Source organism: Microtus oregoni, unplaced genomic scaffold, assembly GCF_018167655.1.
Source record: "Microtus oregoni isolate MIOR12 unplaced genomic scaffold, Mior012 000005F_ref0000423, whole genome shotgun sequence".
In the NCBI taxonomy this organism is placed as follows: Eukaryota; Metazoa; Chordata; class Mammalia; order Rodentia; family Cricetidae; genus Microtus; species Microtus oregoni.
In genome coordinates, this window is record NW_024543064.1 from 8,613,240 (window position 1) to 8,632,907 (window position 19,668).

A 19,668-nucleotide genomic window follows, 5' to 3' on the forward strand; every position below is an offset into this window, starting at 1 on the left:
GCAGAGGCCAGAAGACAGCGTTGGATGCTCCAGAATTGGAGTTAGAAATGGTTGTGAGCTGCCCTGTGGGTGTTGGAAACCAAGCAACAAGCACCCCTAGCCACTGAGCCATCTTCCTCGCCCCACGAGGACAGTCCTCTGCACTGTGGCATGTTCACCAGCTCTCGTGGCCGTGGCATGTTCACCAGCTCTCATGGCTGTGGCATGTTCACCAGCTCTCGTGGCCGTGGCATGTTCACCAGTTCTCATGGCTGTGGCATGTTCACCAGCTCTTGTGGCCTCCTACCATTGGAAACCATGAGCACCATCCAGCTTTGATGTGAAAATGACTCCAGCAGGCATAGGGATTCAGGACTATACTCCCAGCAGGCAGGAGGCAGAGGCAGGTGGAGCACATGAGTTCAAGGTCAGCCTGAGCTACTCGATGCCCACCCAATCCTATCTCTAAAAGATTACACTAAATTTAAAAGGGAAAAGAGGTCAGGCAGTGGTGGCACACACCTTTAATCTCAGTACTCAGGAGGGACAAGCAGGCAGATCTCTGAGTTCGAGGTCAGCCTCGCAAGAAATCAAGTTCTAGAACAACCAGGGCCTACACAGAGAAATGCTGTCTGGGAAAAAAGAAAAAAGAAAAGAAAGAAAGCAAGCCAGATGTGCATACATCTTCAGTCCCAGCACTCGGGAAGCAGAGGCAGGTGGATCTCTGTGAGTTTGAGGCCAGCCTAGACTATATAGCAAGTTCCAGAACAGCTAAGACCACTTTGAGACCCTCTCAAGGTGGGGAATAAAAGCTGGAGAGATGGTTCAATTAGGTTAAGAAGTTCTTGTTGCCTGTTATTCTTGCAGAAGACCTGAAGTTTGGTTTCCAGCACCCATATCAGGCAGTTGACACCCCGGCTCCAGAGCAAGCTTCTGGCCTCTTCTGGCCTCCCCAGGCATTGCACGCATGTGATAAACAGACACACACATACATATTTAACAATTTAGAAAAGGGGAGGACAAGCAAGATGGATCAGTAGGCAAAGGAACTTGCTGAGGCATGGGATGACCTGAGTTTGATACTTGGGACCCATGAACCGACTCCTGCAAGTGTCCTCTGACCTCCACATGCATACATGGCATGCACACAATAAATGAATAAATAGATGAATAAATGTAACTTAATGAACTTTTGACCCAGGATTTCTCCTGGAACTCGCTTTGTAGACCAGGCTGGCCTCGAACTCACAGAGATCCGCCTGTCTCTGTCTCCCGAGTGCTGGGATTAAAGGCGTGCGCCACCACACCCAGTAATTTAATGTATTTTTAAATCCTCACACAAAAGGAAAGACGCTGGTGGTTCATGCCTGTAATTATAATGCAAGAGGATCAGTTCAAGTGTATCCTGGGGTACATGAGACTAATCCAAAAACAAAACAAAACAAAACCTCAACAACAATCCAAAACACAAAGTTAAAAAAGTGTGTCCAGGGAGCAGAGCCTCCTCTACCCCCGCGGAAAAAGCAGTTTGGATAATGGGGTGCAGATATGGAGCTTTGTGGGGAGGTACTGTGTATTGCCCACATAATAATGTTTTTCTTTTAGGGAGAGCCAATGGCAGGGTCCACTGTCTGCAAGATCACCATACTGTTCCTGGTCCTGCTATTCCCGGAGCTCCACGTGGCAGGCACCATTGCATCTGGATCCTCTCCCCGGAATCTGCCTGAAACCCAACCCCACCTCCCCAGCTCTACACTGTGGGTGCCTCAGCCCCATCATCATGGCCGACGGGGCCTGGGCAAGAAGGACAGGGGCCCAGGCATGCCCAGCCGGGGCCAGGAGGGGGCTGGGGTCACTGCTGCTAGGCAGGCTTCCCGGATAACGCTTGGACAGCGCCCTGCCGGCCTTCTGCAGGACAAGGAGCTGCTTCTGGGGCTGGCATTGCCCTATCCTGAGAAGGAGCCCCGGTCTTCTGGGTGGGAGAGGATGAAGAAACGTGGCAGAGAACACAAGAGACGCAGGGACCGGCTGCGCCAGCACCGAGGTAGCTGGAGGCCGGGGAGCCCTTTACTCCGGGAAGGCTCTAGGCTCTAATGCGGAGGACAGGAAGTGGTCAGAGAGTCAGAGTTTTAAGGCCCTGGAGAGACCATTCAAAACCCCCAAAGAGGCAGAAGTGGGCTCTCAGAAGAGGAGGTGCATCTTACTAAAGTCAGAGCAGTCTACTAGGGAGAAGAAGCAGGGAGAGGCCGAGGAGGGACAGAGGTGGAGAAGAGGGAGTTTGCCATAGAAGCTCTGCCTCCTTCGGCCGTCGGGAAAATCTACCTTGCATCTGACCTAAATCTACCCAACTCTAAGCCCTGCTAGCGTACAGACCGAAGAGCTGGGAACCCCCCTCCGGGCACCTCTTTTAATGAGCTCCAGAACGGAGTGGAAGCCGAGAGCTTGGACTCTGCACTCAGATCTGTTGAGAGCAGGGACTGACTCCACCACTCACTAGTTTGTAGCCTTGGGAAAGTCACCTTTGTGAGCCTCAGTTTGTCCCACAGCCCGACCTTAGTGCAGGAGGAGGTGACCTGCCGCTCAGAGAGCTTAGACTTGGGGGTCGCGACACCATCCCAAAGCAATCGCTGCTAAATCCTGGGCATCTCAGTCTGCACCCTCCAACCCTGCACACCAGTGACCCCATGTGGTGGCCAACTGTCTGTCACGATGACAAAGAGGAGAAAGTTGAGTTGGGATCAAGGATTCAGAACATTCTGTCTAAGTTGCTTGGACATGTTGTGAGGCAGAGCTCGGTAGAAGCAGCCTGGAGCTGCTCACCTCATGGTGCCCGGTGGCTGAGGGAAAAGAGGAGGAGGAGGAAGAGAGAGGAAGGGAGAGACAGCACAGGAATACCTGGGTCCCTGTATCCCTTCAAAGGCACCCCCAGTCACTCAAGTTCCTTCCACTAAGCCCCATCTCCCAGAGACCCCACTGCTTCCAAGTAGAGCGAGGGGCTGGAGAATCAAGTTTTTCTTTTTTAAGACTTATTTGTAATGTTTTTAGTTATGGGTATGTATGTGTGAATACGTGCATGTGAGCATGGTGCTTTCGGGGGCTAGAGGCATCAGGTCTCCTGGAGGTGGGATAAAAGGAGGTTGTGAGCCACCTGACATGGGCGCTGGGAATCGAACTCAGGTCCTTTGCCAGAGCAGCGCATGCTCTTAGCTTCTGAGTCATCTCTCGACCAAGCCCTAGGTCCTTGGGAACAGCAAAGATATATACTGCAGGGTCTTGAGAGAAATGTCACCCCTCCCATACCTGCCCATCTCCAACCAGTTGGTACCTCCCCTAAACCAGATGGCCCCTCCCACAACCATCTGGCCCCGCCCCCACCAGCAGCTGGTTCCTCCCCCATCAGCTGACCCCTCCTGCTCCAACCAGCTGACCTTTCTCCGGCCTCACCTGGCCCTGAGCCTACACTGGCGACCTGGCTACTAAGTCTTTTCGCGTGACAAGACTGCCTTAGGGACAGAGCAACTGCCGCTGGCTGGTTGGGTGTTTCTCCAGGAAGAAGGTGGAGCACCTGCCACTTCTTTCTGCAGATAGTGAGAGAGAAGGCACTGGCTTCCTGGCCAGGTTGACTGAGAATCCCCAGACGCCAAGGACAAATGTCATCATACTCCCTCCCATTCTCGGTGGTCCCCTGTGCCAATTTGGAAACTGCTGATGCCTGAGGACCAGCAGGAGAGCACAGTACACATGGGGTCCCCAATTTCCCTCTTTGGTCAAGAGGCAGGACTCTCCTAAGGGCAAAAACACGGTGGCAGGAAACAGATGAAGCCCACAGGTCGGGCCATTTCATCATCACTTGTGAAGCCTCAGGCTGACTGGGGTTCATTTCTGCGAGGTGGGGTGGACCCCACGGGATCCGTATCAACTTATACCTGTGCGTGGCAAGGACAAATGTAGATGACCAACCCCCCATCCTCCATCCTGGTCCCATTGTTTGTGACCCTGCTGCCTTCCGCTCTCACTCTCCCACCTGAGTGTCTTCAAAAGTGGCCCCAGAAATCAAAAGCATTGGCTTTGCACCCGGGACGGAGGTTCAAATCTATGCCCTGCCATACGAGAGCTGTGTGTCCTTAGTGAAGCCGCCTAACTTCTCTGGCTTGGGTTCCTCCCCTGTAGATGAGCAGCAACTGCTTCTCAGAGTTCCTGAGGCACTTAGATGAAGTGACTACTGTGAAGTGGCTTGTGTGTGTGTGTGTGTGTGTGTGTGTGTGCGTGCATGTGTGTGTGCGTGCATGTGTGTGTGCGTGCATGCGTGTGTGCATGTGTGTAAGCAGCTTTCTCAAAGTCTCTCCAAGCAGTGTCCCTCAGCCTCCATGAACCTCACCTCCTCCAGGAAGCCTTCTACGGTTTTATGTCCCTAGCTGCCCTCAGGCATCCTGGATCCAGACTTCTAGAATGCAGCTTCTCAAGGAGGAGAACCTTTCAACCAGTCCCTCTCCCCCAGTGACTGCTGTTTCTGGGTCTCTAGCAGGGTAGACAGCAGGGTGTTGGATAAACCAAGGGTCCACAGCAGAAAGGTCGGGCTGCCCTGTAGGTGGACACTGAGCAGCAGGCTGGTCACCCTGTGTTTGCCCTGTCTCAGGACGAGCTGCCATCCGCGGGCCCAGCTCCCTAATGAAGAAGGTGGAACCTTCTGAAGACCAGATGCTGGAGGCTGCCACAGAGGAGTCTTCTACCAGCCTGGCCCCAACCATGCTCTTCCTAACCACAGCAGATGTTGCCACGCCTACCCCAGAGGAGACCCGGATCCTGCCTGTCACCTCCCTGCGGCCCCAGGTAAGAGCACATGCCTCCTGTCAAGACTGAACAGATCTGTAGAATTAAGGTGCGCATCAAAAGGAACTTTCTTGGAGTGGCCTACAGGCTGTGGTCCGGCTGATCCAACAGCTGCTGTCTCCCCACGGAAAAGCAAAGAAAGAATCAGGTTTGGTCCACGAGGCCAGGTATCTCAGCTGGTCTTTTCTGTATCATAATCCTGAAGTAGGTTCTAATACCAGCAAATACCTCGGCAGCAGGACAGACGGACTTGCCACCAAAAGCGAGGACAAGTAGAAGCAAAAGCTTCCTTCTTCCACGTCCTTCCAGGCATGTGGGGGCAGGGGGGGCGGGGACCGGAAGGTGTGGCCCTGATTTAGGGCGTCTTCTCGCCTTGAATGACCCAATCAAGAAAAATCTCTCACAGGTGTGCCCAGCCGCTTGGGTTTTAATTGAGTCTCCTCCTGTTCTACTTAGGTAAACTGAGGCACAGCAGGAGGGTGGTAGTGGAAGCCAGTAAGCTTTTGCCCCACTGGGTATTCTGCCTCCAGAAAAGATGCCAAAAACCACAGCATATGGCCTTGGGGGCTTGGGCTGGGACAACCCGGAAGCCAGCGCCAGCTCAGCATACTGCTCTCTACACAAGTAGAGGGGGGACTCCTGGGAGGACCTTAAAGTCTGGAAGAGCTCCAAAAGCAGCCAGGAGATTTTAAAACCCGTGACTAGAGTGGCATAGGTCAGTGAGGTGGCTAACCCGTCTACTCCCCAGCTCTGAGAAAGTAAATGGGAAGGGAACAGGGACGCTCACACAGCTCTGACCACCGGTGACTCAAGAAGGGCACAGGAGTTCACCTGGCCGTTCTCGTTTATGATGGGGACAGGAGTTCACCTGGCCGTTCTCGTTTATGATGGGGACAGGAGTTCACCTGGCCATTCTCGTTTATGACGGGCACAGGAGTTCACCTGGCCGTTCTCGTTTATGATGGGGACAGGAGTTCACCTGGCCGTTCTCGTTTATGACGGGGACAGGAAGGGGACAGACAGCTCGAAAGTTGTGGCCATGGGCGGGGAGTTACAGTCTGTGCCTTGCTGAACCCTGGCCATCACGTACACGGGGGCCCAGCCACGATATCTGGTCCTCAGTAGTAGTTTCCAGGATATTGTTCAGCGTTGGTTGTGAGTGGGTCAGCGCTGTGAGTGGCCCTCTGTTGTGTGTGGGATTGAGGCCTGCACGTGGTCTTCACAGAACCTTGAGAGGACAGCAGAGAAATGAGCAATGGGTCCACCTCTAATTCCCTCCCCAGTGGGCTAAGACATTCTGAACAAGCAGGTTCCGCAGCCTCCCTCACCATTACCTTGACATCTTCACCTTGAAGACTCCAGGTCTCCTCCCCGCCTCGTCTTCTGCAGGCACAGCCCAGGTCTGATGGGGACGTGATGCCCACGCTGGACATGGCCTTATTTGACTGGACTGACTATGAGGATTTAAAGCCAGAGGTCTGGCCTTCTGCAAAGAGGAAAGGTAAGTCTGCTTTGCCCCCCCCCCCCCAGCCCCATGTTTGGACTCCTCTGTCCAGCACCTACTGAAGAGGATCCTTGCTGAGTCCAGGATGACCCGCAGGCGTCCAGAGGTGGGCTGGAAAGCATCAGTCTAAGCTGAACCTGACTAACTGTGGCAGTCTCCCACACTCTCTGCACACTAGACAGGTCCCACGCCTCTTACAGGGCGACGGGCTACAGGATCTGCTTCGGGGAAGAAAGTGAAGTTGAGAGAGGCAGAGGATCTTGTCCGGGCCACACTGTGGGAGTGGCCACTGACTCTGTGACACCCCCAAGTCTTGTGCTTAATATGACCTCCAGTTTCCTTGTCCCCAGAGAAACACTGGAGTCAGTATGCCAGTGATGGTAACGAGACGTCGCCAGCTGAGGGGGAACCGTGTGACCATCACCAGGATTGCCTACCAGGTACCTGGTACCCCTAAACCCACACCCCACACGTGAGGCGCCAGACTGGGAGGGAATGCCAGAAAGGCAGGTGAGACAGGGCTTCTAGCATGGGAGCAAGCCTGAGTGAGGGTCATGACCCTTTCTGCACAATAATTAGCAACTGCAGTAGCCACGAGTTTCCTGAGCCTCTCTGCCACAGAATGACGTTAGAGAGAGGTGGGGAGAGAAGGAGAGAAGTGAGGTGCGGTGGGGGCGGAGACTGACTGACTTCGTTTTCAGGCAAAGCAAAGCAATTATGCCCTACAGAGGCTAAGGGCCTTTTCCAAGATCACACAGCCTCAGCCATCTTGGTTCCTAAGCTTCTTACCCACAACCCACCCTGCCCTGAGTGAGAGGATCTGCTCCTGACCTTGTCTTCTCAATGCCCACATGGCTTAATTCAGTCCCGTCATCATGTTACCACCTCGCTCTCTGAGGATGGTTTCCATGACACCCTCTCCTGGTCAGCATCCTACTCATCACAGCGGAGGAACATGGGGGACCTGCTGTCTGACTAGAGTCTGAGCCGCTGGTCCTGTGGGGTCAGGTGACTCCCCAGAGCAGAAGCCGTGGTGGGGAAACATCTGTCACCGCAGCACTTGGGAAGCAAAGGCAGGAGGATCAGGAGTTCAAGATCATCCTGGGGTCCATAGGGAGATGCAGGCCAGACCCTGTCTTGGGGGATGCTTCTCTGGGGTGCTGATGGTGACACTTATTCCAGGCAAGAGAGGAAATAAGTTGGCAGAGAGTCCTCTGGCCTGATGTCATGCTGGCCTGAAGGGAGCTGTGGGGGAAAGCCTTGCTGTCAGGGAAGCCCCAATGCTGGGTGGCCCTGGTCATGGCTATGCTGTCCCTTGTCTGGAGCTGCTGGGGGAGGGGGTGGCTGGGACAGGGGCCAAGGTGAGTGAAGCCACACGCAGCAGGAGATCAGGGACTACTGGTGTCCCTTACTGCTACCAAATAATGAGTGCCCTGAGGGGTGGGGGCAGGGCAGACTCAAGTGGCCGTCCCCATGGCGCCACATGGGCAGGATATTCTGCAAAACACAGCCATTTTGGCATTGTTGAAGTGGGATACCAGCCCAGACAGGCTGTCTGTTCCTACACCACTGTCTGCACTCTGAGTGTGAAGAGAAGGCTGGAGTCAGGGCCAACAGGACAGTAATGGGCAGAGATGCCTCAGGCTTGCCTAAGCTATCCCTGCAGCCACCCACGGCTTTCGTTACCCCATCTGTCCAAGAGGACATTAGTGTCCGTGATCCCTGAGGTCCTTCCCCTCCCTCAGCCGGCTCTACCTCTGGCACCCCCATCCCTGGGAGGCGAACCCCACACCACCTTTGATCCTCCCATGATCGATCAAGTGGCCATCTGGGGAGGCCTGCGTCTCTGCCACCTGTCTCTGGGGATTTCATCTCTGAGATCCAGCAGTGACCCCAGCCCGGGCGAGGGGGGGGTGGCTTACACACCAGATGGCACACCAGGGCATGGACTGCCACACATATGATAGATCTCCTGTCCAGTGGGACTTAGTGCGGGGCGGCGGGGAGGAGCCGCTTAGCTTGGCTGACCACATGTGCTTGCTGTGTTGCCAGGAACTTGCTGCGACCTCCGGGAACATCTCTGCACGCCCCACAACCGCGGCCTCAACAACAAATGCTTTGATGACTGCATGTGCACGGAAGGTCAGTCCGGGCTCCGGGAGTGGCCAGCCCCCTCCCCACCGTGCTCCCAGAACCATGAAACCTTTGTTGTCCAGCCAGCTCTGCAATGAGTGGGGCATGAGGTTTCCTGGCAGAGGGTGGTTGTGAAGGAAAGGTTTGGGGAGAGGGAGTGAGTAGGAGAACCCCCTGGGAGCTGAAGGCACCGGTAGGAACAGCTTTGCCGGGGTCTTCCAATCTGTCTGCTCAACGCGTCTCCATTCCTGGCATCGTTTCTCAGATTTGTGTTCTTGCCTCTTGAAACACAAGCTGGTATGATCGCTCAGGATCAGGAGGGGGAGAAGGGAGGAGACAGGAACGTATCCCTTTTAAATAAGAGCCAACCTGAGAAGGCTGGCAGGCTCTCAGCAGAATTCTGGATGGGAGACTTTCCAAGTGAGATGGTGGGGAACAGGGAATCGAGTGGGATTCCCAGCAGCCACAGGAAACGGTGTTTAACTTCTCTGAGCACCCACCCAATGGAAGGGTGTGTCCCATGCACACCTGTGCCCATTGGTGCCTGTCCTGTGCCGTGTCCACAGTCACCCCTGGAAGGAAGGTTTTATGATTCCCATTTCAGAAGTGAGGTGAGGTGACTTACTTAAACACATTTATGGAAGAGTGGGGTACAGAAGAACACCCTGGTAGTAGCATGTTTGTCTCTATGAGAACAGCAACAGCAAAAAGTCCTGAGGCAGAACTGTGCTGAGTTGTGTAGGCAGGCCTCAAACACGTGATTTTCCTGCCTCAGCCTCTCAAGCAGCTGGAGTTAAAGGTCTGCAGCATCATTGCTGGATCTCCCCTTACTTCCCTTGCTTCTTTGTTTGTTTGTTTTGTTTTGTTTTTTGGTGGGGGCGTATTTTATTTTATCATAGGAAAAAGGAAAGGAGTGAGAGAGGAGGGTAGAGGAAAGGAGGGGAGGGGAGAGGAGGGGAAAGGAGAGGAGAGGAGAAGAGGGGAAGGAAGAGGAGGGGAGGGGAGAGAAAGGGAGAGGAGGGGAGGGGAGAGAAAGGAAGAGGAGAGGAGGGGAGAAGAGAGGAAGGGAGAGGAGGGGAGAGGAGAGGAAAGGATGGAAAGGGAGAGGAGAAGAGAGGAGGGGAGGGAAGGGGAGGAGAAGGGAGAGGGAAAGGAAAGGAAATGAAAAAAAAAAAGAGAAAAGTTGCCTGTGGTGGTATATGCTTGTAATCCCAGCACTTGAGAGGCTGAGGCAGGGCTATCGTGAGTTTGAGGCCAACTGAGGGGGGTGCACAGTGACACCTTGCTTGGAAAACAACAAACCAGGGCTAGCAATTGGCTCAGGGTATAAAGGGTCTTTGTCCGCAAGCCTGATGACCCGTGTTCGGTAACTGGAACCCTCGTAAATGTGGCAGGAGAGAACCAGTCAAAGCTGCACTCAGGAGGCAGAGGTAGGTGGATCTCTGTGAGTTCAAGGTCTGCCTGCTCTATACTGTTAGACCCAGTCTCTAAATAAATACATACATAAATTGCTGAAGGGATAGCTCAGTGGTAGAGTGCTTGTCAGGCCTTGAGTTCATCCCCCTACCCAAATGAAAGACAGGGCCAGGGAAGGGCTGGAGAGGTTGCTCAGTGGTGAAGAGCACTGGCTGCTCTTGCAGAGGACCCAGATAGCAGCTCAGGACCATCCATTACTCCAGTTCCAGGGATCCAATGCCATCTTCTGACCTTCACAGGCACCAAACATGTACATGGTACACATACATCCAAGCAGACAAAACTTCAGACTCAAAATAAATCTTACGGAAAAAAAGTTTAAATGAGAACTATGAAGAAACAGGTGGAAAATAATTCGACTTCTGTCTTCAGAGTCTTCAAACCCACACTGCTGAAGTTGTAGTCTCGGGAGCCCCTGGTTCCCATCACTGAACTTCAGTAAAGACCAACTGTGGCCATCCTGGGTGGGGCTCTCACCTCCACACACTTCCCTTATGTCAATATGACCTTTATGTATTTATACAGTATTTATTTTGGCGCACACCTCTGAGAGATAAGCACCCTTTCAAAACAAGGTCCCTAAATTGCCGAGCCAAGTGATATTCAACCTTCATTCCGGCGGCCTCTGAGGGCAGATTCTTCCCCTAGCTGCTGTGTGAACCCAAGCCACCCACAGGGTCTAGTTCACAGTAATAAAAGAGCCTGCATCTTCTCCACTCCTGGGTTACAGAAACAAACCCATAGATAAGCCCTCTCTGGAGCCAGGTATGGTGGCCTGTGCCTGTGATCTCAGCGCTCCAGAGGTAGAGATAGGAGACTCAGGGGTTCAAGGTCATCTTCAGCCACATAGGGAGTTCCATCCAGGGCATCCTGGGCTACAGAAGCTCTTGTATCCATCACCCACACACCCCCACAAGAGGAAAAGGGGAAAGAAAAAGTCCCTGGAGAGTCATAAGGGTTGTGAAAAAGAAAGCCCGAAAGATTGGAAGGTATTTCCACAGGATGTTATATAGAGTTCTTAGGAAAAGGGCAAAAAAAAAAACCCGGTGATGAGGGTTGGAAGAGAGCCTGAGGTGTTCCGATAGAAGGCGGATGGTAAAGGCAGGGACCTTTGGCAGGAACTGCCTGGCTTGGCTTGGCTTGGCATATAGTGAGGCCTGGAAAAGGTTAAGAAGGAAATGAGAAGCCGGGCGGTGGTGGCGCACGCCTTTAATCCCAGCACTCGGGAGGCAGAGGCAGGCGGATCTCTGTGAGTTCGAGACCAGCTTGGTCTACAGAGCTAGTTCCAGGACAGGCTCCAAAGCCACAGAAAAACCCTGTCTCGAAAAAAAAAAAAAAAAAGGAAATGAGAGAAGCTTCAAGAAGAACTGCATTGACTTTGTTGCTCTCATTTGGATTTTTTTTTTTTTTTTTTTTGGTGTTTCTAGACAAGGTTTCTCTGTAGCTTTAGAGCCTGTCCTGGAACTCTGTAGACCAGGCTGGCCTCGGACTCACAGAGATCTGCCTGCCTCTGCCTCCCGAGTGCTGGGATTAAAGGCGTGCGCCACCACCGCTCGCCGTGCCTCTGCCTCTTAAATGCTAGGAGTAAAAGGTGGGCTACCATGCTCAACCTGTTTTTTTTTCCTAAATAGGAGATGAGGTCATATGTAGTTCAGTGATAGAATGTGTGCTTAATATGCAAAGCCCCAGATTCAACATTTAGGTTTTGCTGGATTTTTGTTTTGTTTTGTTTTTGTTTTTGTTTTGAGTCTGCTATGTAGCCACACCAGCCTTAGATTAAGCCCAAACCTGCTGTCTCATTCTCAGGCCTGTGCAGTCAGCCCAGTTTCTTAAAACTTTTCAAGACATTGCGATGACTCGGTGGTATGGAGGGGCTGTAAAATGAGAAGCCTGTGTGGGCTGAAGGGGAAGAAAAGGGGGGGGGGACAGTCACCACAGGCATGACATCCTTGCCTCCTTCCACTCAGGGCTGCGATGCTATGCCAAATTCCACCGGAACCGCAGGGTCACTCGGAGGAAGGGGCGCTGCGTGGAACCTGAGACAGTCAACGGGGACCAGGGATCCTTCATCAACATCTAGCGCCCTAGCAGTGCCTCCCCACAGGCCGGGGTTCTGAGCTAGGGAAGTTTGGACAAATAAGACCGCGTCAGTAACTAGCTCAGCTTGGGGCTGCGTGGGGGACTCAATGACTGAGGCCGCGGGTGCAGCCCCGGTTCACTCATCCCCAAGCTGGGTGAGGGCTTGGTTGAGAGCAGCTGTGTCTGCCATCCCAGGTGGTACCCACGCAGCTCACGGAGCCCGCTCTACGTGATAGTCGTGTCGAGCGCGCCCTCTTCTGCTTGACATCAGCATTACAGCAGCTTCAATTTGGAAAATTAAGAGGTTTCCCAGCCTGGAAAGGATTGGAAAGAGAGGACCCCTGACAGGAGTGGCTCTGGAATACTCTGTCCCAGGCAAACGCCAAGCACCACCTTCATTTTTACTGAATTTCCACAGAGACCGTGGCAAGAGACCGCTGAAGCACTCTTGAGTTGCGAAACCTGTGCACCCATGATCCTCCATCTCTGGCAGCAGACACAACTTGACTGTCTTCAGCCTTTCTCAACAGAGGCTTATCGTCTTTTTGAGAGACATAGTCTCACTCTTTGGCCAACCTGGCCTTTGGAAACTCAGACAGTCCCCCTGCCTCTGTCTTCCAAATGCTGGGATTACCAGGAGTGAGTCAGCATATTTGGCAGGTGTATCCTCCTTAAAATCAAAGCATGGGGCAGGGTGGGGTGTGGCTAACCCTAGTTTCCATCCCCAAGCGTGGTGTCAAAGGCAGACGGTGCTGGAGGATCAGAAGTTAAAGGTCATCTTCTGCTACTTAGCAAGTGTGAGATCAGACTCCGGGAGACTGTGTCTCAAGCAAAACAAAATAAGCCATTAGCCTAGACTGCACAGGGCCCTGGGTTTGACCTCCACTAGTTCTCCTCCATTCCGACTTCTTTCCCCCAGGCCCCTACACACGGGGGATGCGTTCAGGTGAAGAAGGGTCCCTGTGAAAGGTCCTTCCCTCTGACAAGTGCTAGCCACAGTCATGAAGTGGCTGGGGTTAACTTTCCTGGTGTGGCCTGGGTCATGGGGTCACTCCCTCCTAAGTTGTCCTCAGAGTTCCCCACCCCTGCTGGAATGGCAAGCACATGCCACCCTGAGTTCACTTGACACGATGTTTGGTGACTCCCAACTTCCCTAAGACCATCTCTGGACTCCATCCCTTCGCTTCAGCAACAATGCCCCTCGGAAAGTGGGGTCATCTCCAAGACTGTGCATGCAGCCTTCATGCTCACAGGCTAGAACCATGATGACAGCCTCACCATTATTGTCACCGCCCGGAATGTGTGTCCCAGCAGATCTGGAGCCACCTGAGGAGCCACCTAGGGAGAACCCTTTAGACCTTTGCTCCTGGCATCTCCCTCCTGGTCAACCTTTGCAAAGGAAAAAAAAAAAAAAAAAAAGCCTTCCCTGCCCCCGCCCTCCCCAGCCTGGACCACCATCCATGGGATGTTTACGGCTTTGGGGTAACCAGTCTGGTCCAGGGATCAGGCACCAAGGAAAACAAGCAGATCTAGAAGAAATCAAATACGCTTGTTCTTCTTTCTCAAGTTGGGTCTGATAGGCCTGGGAATGGGGGTCAGGGCCAATAGCCGGAAGGATCAAAGCGGCAATGGGAAAGCAGGTTCTAAGGCAGATTCATTTTCCTTTCTGTAATACCAGGGCCTTGCATGTTCCAGGCAAGTGCCCTGCTGCTGAGCTACATGCTAACTGGTCTGGGCTTCAAAGTCTCCAAAGGGGGCTGCCATGGCAGCCTGAGAACATTGGTCCCTGCCCTCCTACCTGCTGCAGCATACTGCTATCCACAGCCTGCACCTCCTCTCACACTTTGCTGACCTTACGGAAGTTGCTCACGGTCTGTGTGCCTTGCCTTTTCAAAGAAATGAAAATGCCTGATTCTTAAAACAGTGCCTGGCCCATAACACACACACACACACACACACACACACACACACACACACACACCATCTAGAGTACCAGCTAGCCATCTTCAGCAGGCCTTCATTTTCACAGTGATCCTTTTTATTTATTTATTTATTTTTTTTAGTGGTGTCTCACTATTCATCTCTGGCTGACCTGAAACTCACAATGTAGACCAGGTTAGCCTGGAACTCACAGAGACCTGCCTCCTCTGCCTTCCAAGTGCTGGGATTAAAGGTCGCACCACCATGCGCGGTTCAGGATGCTTTCTATGATTGCTCCAAAGTGCACTTCACAATGAGTGTAGTGGCGCACGCCTTTAATCCCAGCATTTGGGAGGCAGAGGCAGGCAAATCTCTGTGAGTTCGAGGTCAGCCTGGTCTACAAAGAGAGTTCCTGGACAGCCAGGGCTACATAAAGAGACCCTGCCTCAAACAAATATACAAACAAAAAACAAAGTGGACTTCCCCAAACTGAGTCACGGCTCTGGAGAAGCATATAGATTCCCACGCCGAGGGGAGGAGCATGTGCCTACACAGCGTCAAGTTTATGAGAAAAAAAGTGGACCCTGGTGGGGAGCCGAGCAGGGGTTTGCTTAGAACTGCCCAGACAGACGCCTGAGCTGAAACCTCAAGGACACTCTGGCAGAACCCCACTGTCCCCAGACACGGACTGTTTTCTGGGCTTTGGCGATAGGAAGGGTGGTTTCCATGGCTCGTGGAAGGGGACTGAGGGGGTCTATGACTAGAGATACAAATGTCATAGGAAAATGACGTCATTTGCTCCTGGAGGAGGTCAGATTCCAAGGCCTCTCCTGCTGAGGTGTGGCAGAGTTCCTCCCGAAGCCTCCTTCAGCCTTCCCCAGAGCATCCTCAATGAGGAGAATGTTTAGAAAGTAAGGAACCAAGAGCCCTGGGGTGCCAGGAAAGTGGGGTCGGGAGAAGTCAGCAGCTGAGGCTGCCCTTTGAGGGTTCCTGGGGCGGGACTACATTAACACTGGCCCTTCATGCTTACAGACCATAGCGAGTGTGTGCTAACAGGCCATAGATACTGTGTGCACACAGAAAAGGAGTGGTCAAAGTGAGCAGGCTGCACGCAGAACAAGGGGTTTGCACTGCGGGGGGTGGGGTTTCCAAGGCCCCCAGGAAGGGCAGGTGGTTTGGGACAGATCTGTGACCGAGCTACCCCTGGTTGCAAAGTTCCAGCATCACCTGGGAGTCTGGTAGAAGCACAGATTCTTGGGCCCCACTCCACACCTACTGAGCTGCAATCACAGGAGTGGTCCCCAGCATCTGGCTTCTAACACGTTCTCCAGGGCATTCTTGGGTGTGGTGGGTGTGAGGACCACAGATGGAAGACAGATGCCAGCGGTGGGGACATTAGGACAATTCAGTACTCTTGTGTTCACTATGGCTTGGCCACTCTGAGGTCTGTTTCTTGGCAATTGACCAGCGAGGACAAACTCCGCGATCCAAGGCCTACCTCCTTGACTGCCATTGGCTCTGCTTAGAAGACACCAGGTAGGGCTCCTAGGCCCGGAGTCTCCATCACTGGACACGTGTGCTCTTGGGAAATGCCTTGGAGGGTTATAGCTCCTCCCTGAAATGTGGGAACGGCAAGGGAGGGGTACTATGGTCTGTGATGCCATATTGCATGTATTCTCTGAGCTGTAAATAAAGAGGTGACAATTGCTAAGCCACTTCTTGACTCTGTTCTTCTAGGAAATGGTCAGTCTGACTGGCAGGGATCATCGTCAGAGCCTTGGAAGGGAACCCCAAGTCTTGTATTTCTCTTGTCATTTCCTATTTACTTGATTTGATTGAGGTCTGGTCTGAGCAAGCAAGGCAAATGTAGTTCCTCTCTCACCTGGATATCGAGGTCTACAGGATTGGAGCAGCTTCTGGGGTACCCAAGGGGGTTGGGGTGCTGTTCACCGCAGACTGATCAGCAACAGCTGCAGCAGCGTCCCGCTTCAGTGTGGTTCAGGACAAAACACTGTCAGTCCTGACAGGGCCTAGGAAGGCTCAGATGCCATCTTGGGAAAGTTTGTGAACTGCTTGCGGTGGCCTGGTTTGGCAGCTGAGAGAACATCTAATCTGGTTACCATTCCTGCCAGCACCACCCCAGCCTGCTCACTGGGTCCTCTCAGGTCTGGATAACCAGAGCAGTTCTAGTTCTGGTGGCAATGGCTTTAGTATCCCAAAGTCAATGCTGAGCCCAGACTTTTCTTTCCCACCAGTCAGTTCCCAAACAACCACATAGAGACTTAATATTAATTATAAATGCTCCACTGATGGCTTAGGCTTATTTCTAGCTAGCTCTTACAATTTAAATTACCCCATTTCTACTCATCTGTATGCTGCCCCAAAGTTCATTTACCTCAGCTACATAGTTCCCATCCTGCTTGCTCGGCTTCTCATGGTCTCCTCTGACTCCGCCCTTCTCCCTAGCATTCTCGTGCCCTAGAGAATCCTGCCTAGACATCGGTCAGCTTTATATTAACAATGAGAACAGCACGTCTTCACAGCGTACAGAAGGATTATTCCAGAGCACCCAGGCACTTTTGGAGCCTGGTGTCCTGGCAAGACTACCCTGCCCAGCTGTGCGGAGTGGCCAGAGACCAGCTTTCCCAAACCTAGGGTTTCCTAAATCATGAGCCCTGACCAGCCAGCTCCAGCATCCTCCAAGATACCTTGGGCTTCTGAACCCACACGGCCTCTGGCTCAGTGTATCGAGGGCTCTTGGAACTTGGCCTGCTTGATCTTAGCTGCACCAAACCTCTCTTACTGTGTCCCTGCCCAGTAAGCCGAGATATTCCTGCTGAGGGTGGTTCTAGGGACCAAACCCAGGATATCCCTTTCCTACAGACATCAAAGATCATGTTATCTCTGTCTCAACTCTTCAGTTCTGCCATTAGTTGGTATGGAAGCAGATGCTGTGTGCTAATAAAATTTTATTGACATAAAAGATCCATGGGGTAGATTTGGTCTGTAGGCTGGAGTTTACTTGTCTGTCGCTGACCTCTAGTCACTGGCTGTGGAAAGGCCTCTGGTCCTGACATGCTGGCTTGAATCTGTTTTTAGATGTCAGTGACTCTGAGATAAAGGACCAAGGCCAGGTGGCTGGAGAGATGGCACAGCAGTTGGGAGGTCCTGGGTTCAGCTCCTGGCCATCTATGGTGGGGTCTGGTGCCCTCTTCTGGCATGCGGGTGCTTGCGGGCAAAGCACTGTGTGCATAATAAATAAATTAAAAAAAGAACCAAGGCCAGACAAATCCCAGCTCCCGGGGTTTCAGCAGCCTGGGTCCAGGCCTCAGAGGTCAGGTGGCTTTACTGAGGCAGATCCGTTGGTTTGCTAAGGAAACAGAACCCAAACTAGGCCTCAATGCTTGCAAGTCCCGACACTTGGGTGTTGGAGGCAGGAGGATCAGCAGTTCAAAGTCATCTTCCGGTATGTGATGAGTTTGAGATTAACCTGTACTACTTGAGACCCTGTCTCAATCCAAAAAAATCCAACAAGTATTTATAGTCATATGCCTATGCCCTTAAATACCTATGTGTTTATATATCATACATATTTGTATCTGTGTCTACATATCAACACACACTGCTTTACTTTATTTTAAGCACTTGGCTGTCTAGACTGTGGACTGGCAAGTCCACAATCTGTAGAACAGGCTGGCAGGCCAGAAACTGAGGCAGAAGCTAATGTTGCCTGAGGCCAGATTTCTTCTCCAAGGCCTTCATTTCCGGTCTTAAAGCTTTCAGCTCAAGAAAACTGCCCGTCGCAGAGGCTCTAGAGCTTCGCTCCCCAGCCTATCACAACATCTGGACATGTGGCTAAGTTTCTCTGACAGGCAGTGTGGGTCTGGGCTTCCTTGCTGTCAGTCATCCCAAGCTTTGGGTGGCGGCGGTGGCAGCGGCTGTTAGCTGTGTGGGCTCCCGTGCCTCAGTGGCCGGAGCCAGGTGTCCCATCCGGGGCTGGGAGGGGCTGAGGCAGAGTGAGTGGATAGGAAATGACTAAACACTGTGCTCCTTTCCGTCTTTATCGTCCCCTCAGCCCTGCATCCCGCATGGCATATCCTCCCAGGTGCACACAGGGGACCAGAAGCAGGATGCCTTGTGCATAATGTGGTCCTGAGTTGTCTTTCTGCGTCCTCAGCCACGGCCTTGAAGCAAGGCCTGGTACAGAGAGGAGCTGCATTCTTGAAAACCCAGCCGCGGTTCCTGTTCACGGGAGGAAGCCCCCACCCTCCATGTGCTCAGAGCTTCTTTATAGAGAAGAGAAACTGAGGCACAGAGAAACAAAAATCTCTTCGCCAGAGTGGGGCTAAGTTAGTAGGTGGTGGAACTGGAGGCTTTACTGGAATCTGACTCTAAAACCACATACTGCGGCTGTGAGTCCTTGGCCCTCTCAAAGGGCTCCAGTTCACTGAGAGCCTAATTAGAAGCAAAGCACGGAATGTACCCAGCCCTCCCTAGTAACCTGGAGTTCCCCCTTGCCCCTCTGGCTTCACCACGAGGCTTCCTCCTGGGAGGTGCTCCCTTCCTCATTCCTCTCTTATCTCAGGCTCCAGAGTCTTACCACACTGTGCGGGGAAGGTGAACCTCCTAGAGACTGTGGGATCAGATACAGGGAAAACAAACACCAGAGAAACTGGCGACTGATGGGCATCTTGGGGTGGCAGGACCAGGGCCACAGCTACCCTGGTGTGTCTGCAGACAGAGCCCTCAGATGCTCCCAGAGTGGAAATTCCAACGCCATCCGTCCAGGAAGATGGGAGGCTAGACAGAGGAAAGCCTGGGGCCTGAGTTCCTGAAACTCCATAGAAACTTTACTGGCTATGGGAGTTGAAGGAGCAACAGGCCTTCAGGGAGGGCTTGGTATGGGGCCGGTAATGCAACCAGACAAGATGCTCAGGGTAAAACAGGGAGAACAAAACGTCTAAGCACACACATATACTCATGTAGACAACATTCACATTCACATGTACACACACTTATGTACACACACCCATCCACACATACATGCGTGCACACAGGAGCATGGGCACCTTAAGAAAGGGAACACTGCAGAACAGAGAACAAGAGAGTAGGCCTCCGTCCTCCAGGGCTATAGCCTCTGCATCTGCTTTTCCTTCCGCCAGTTTCCTGGAACACAGAAATGCAGAAGCAATTTCCCCATCTGCCTTTTCCACCGGGTCTTTGGGTGGGTCCCTCACTCTCTGACTTGAATGCTCCAGTCCCTGGAGGGACCTGATGGCACCCCACCACTGTAAGCCCCACTCCTTGGCATTATGGAACTGCTTTTGCTCAGCTGCACTGACTCTGCACTGGGCCCCACAAGGTAACTAGCAGTGAGTTGACTGCCTGGCCTCCCCACCCCTGTGGGACATGCCTCCTTGCTATGCTTTGCCTGCTCCCTCTGCATGAAGGCACACAAATCACTCCAGGATATCCTATCTATCTCTTCCCCTTCGTGGAACAATGACAGGAATAACCTGGGCATCTCTTCGGCAGCTTTTATTTTTTAGATTATTTTCTTTTATGCGTATGAGTGTTTTGCCTACATGCATGTACATACACTTCAGGCATTCCTGGTGCCCAGGAAGGTCAAGAAAGGAGCCCCTGGAACTAGAGCACCAAACCCAGGTCCTCTGCAAGATGAGAAAGTGCCCTTAACCACGAAACCATCTCTCCAGCCCCTCACTATCACCTTTTTATACTGTCCT

The 19,668-nt window shown here is 52.6% G+C and overlaps 1 protein-coding gene across 1 annotated transcript in view; it reads left to right on the forward strand.

Annotated features, from left to right (window-relative positions):
- The window catches only part of LOC121448378 (draxin-like), a 27,596-nt gene extending 11,966 nt beyond the window's left edge, over nucleotides 1–15,630 (forward strand). The window contains exons 2-7 of the mRNA XM_041652359.1: nucleotides 1,585–2,023; nucleotides 4,616–4,809; nucleotides 6,199–6,310; nucleotides 6,664–6,753; nucleotides 8,366–8,455; nucleotides 11,890–15,630. Coding sequence (XP_041508293.1) covers nucleotides 1,594–2,023; nucleotides 4,616–4,809; nucleotides 6,199–6,310; nucleotides 6,664–6,753; nucleotides 8,366–8,455; nucleotides 11,890–12,002 — 1,029 coding nt within the window. The 5' untranslated portion in view covers nucleotides 1,585–1,593 and the 3' untranslated portion in view covers nucleotides 12,003–15,630. The remainder of the gene's footprint in view (nucleotides 1–1,584; nucleotides 2,024–4,615; nucleotides 4,810–6,198; nucleotides 6,311–6,663; nucleotides 6,754–8,365; nucleotides 8,456–11,889) is intronic.
- Nucleotides 15,631–19,668: the final 4,038 nt, after the last annotated feature.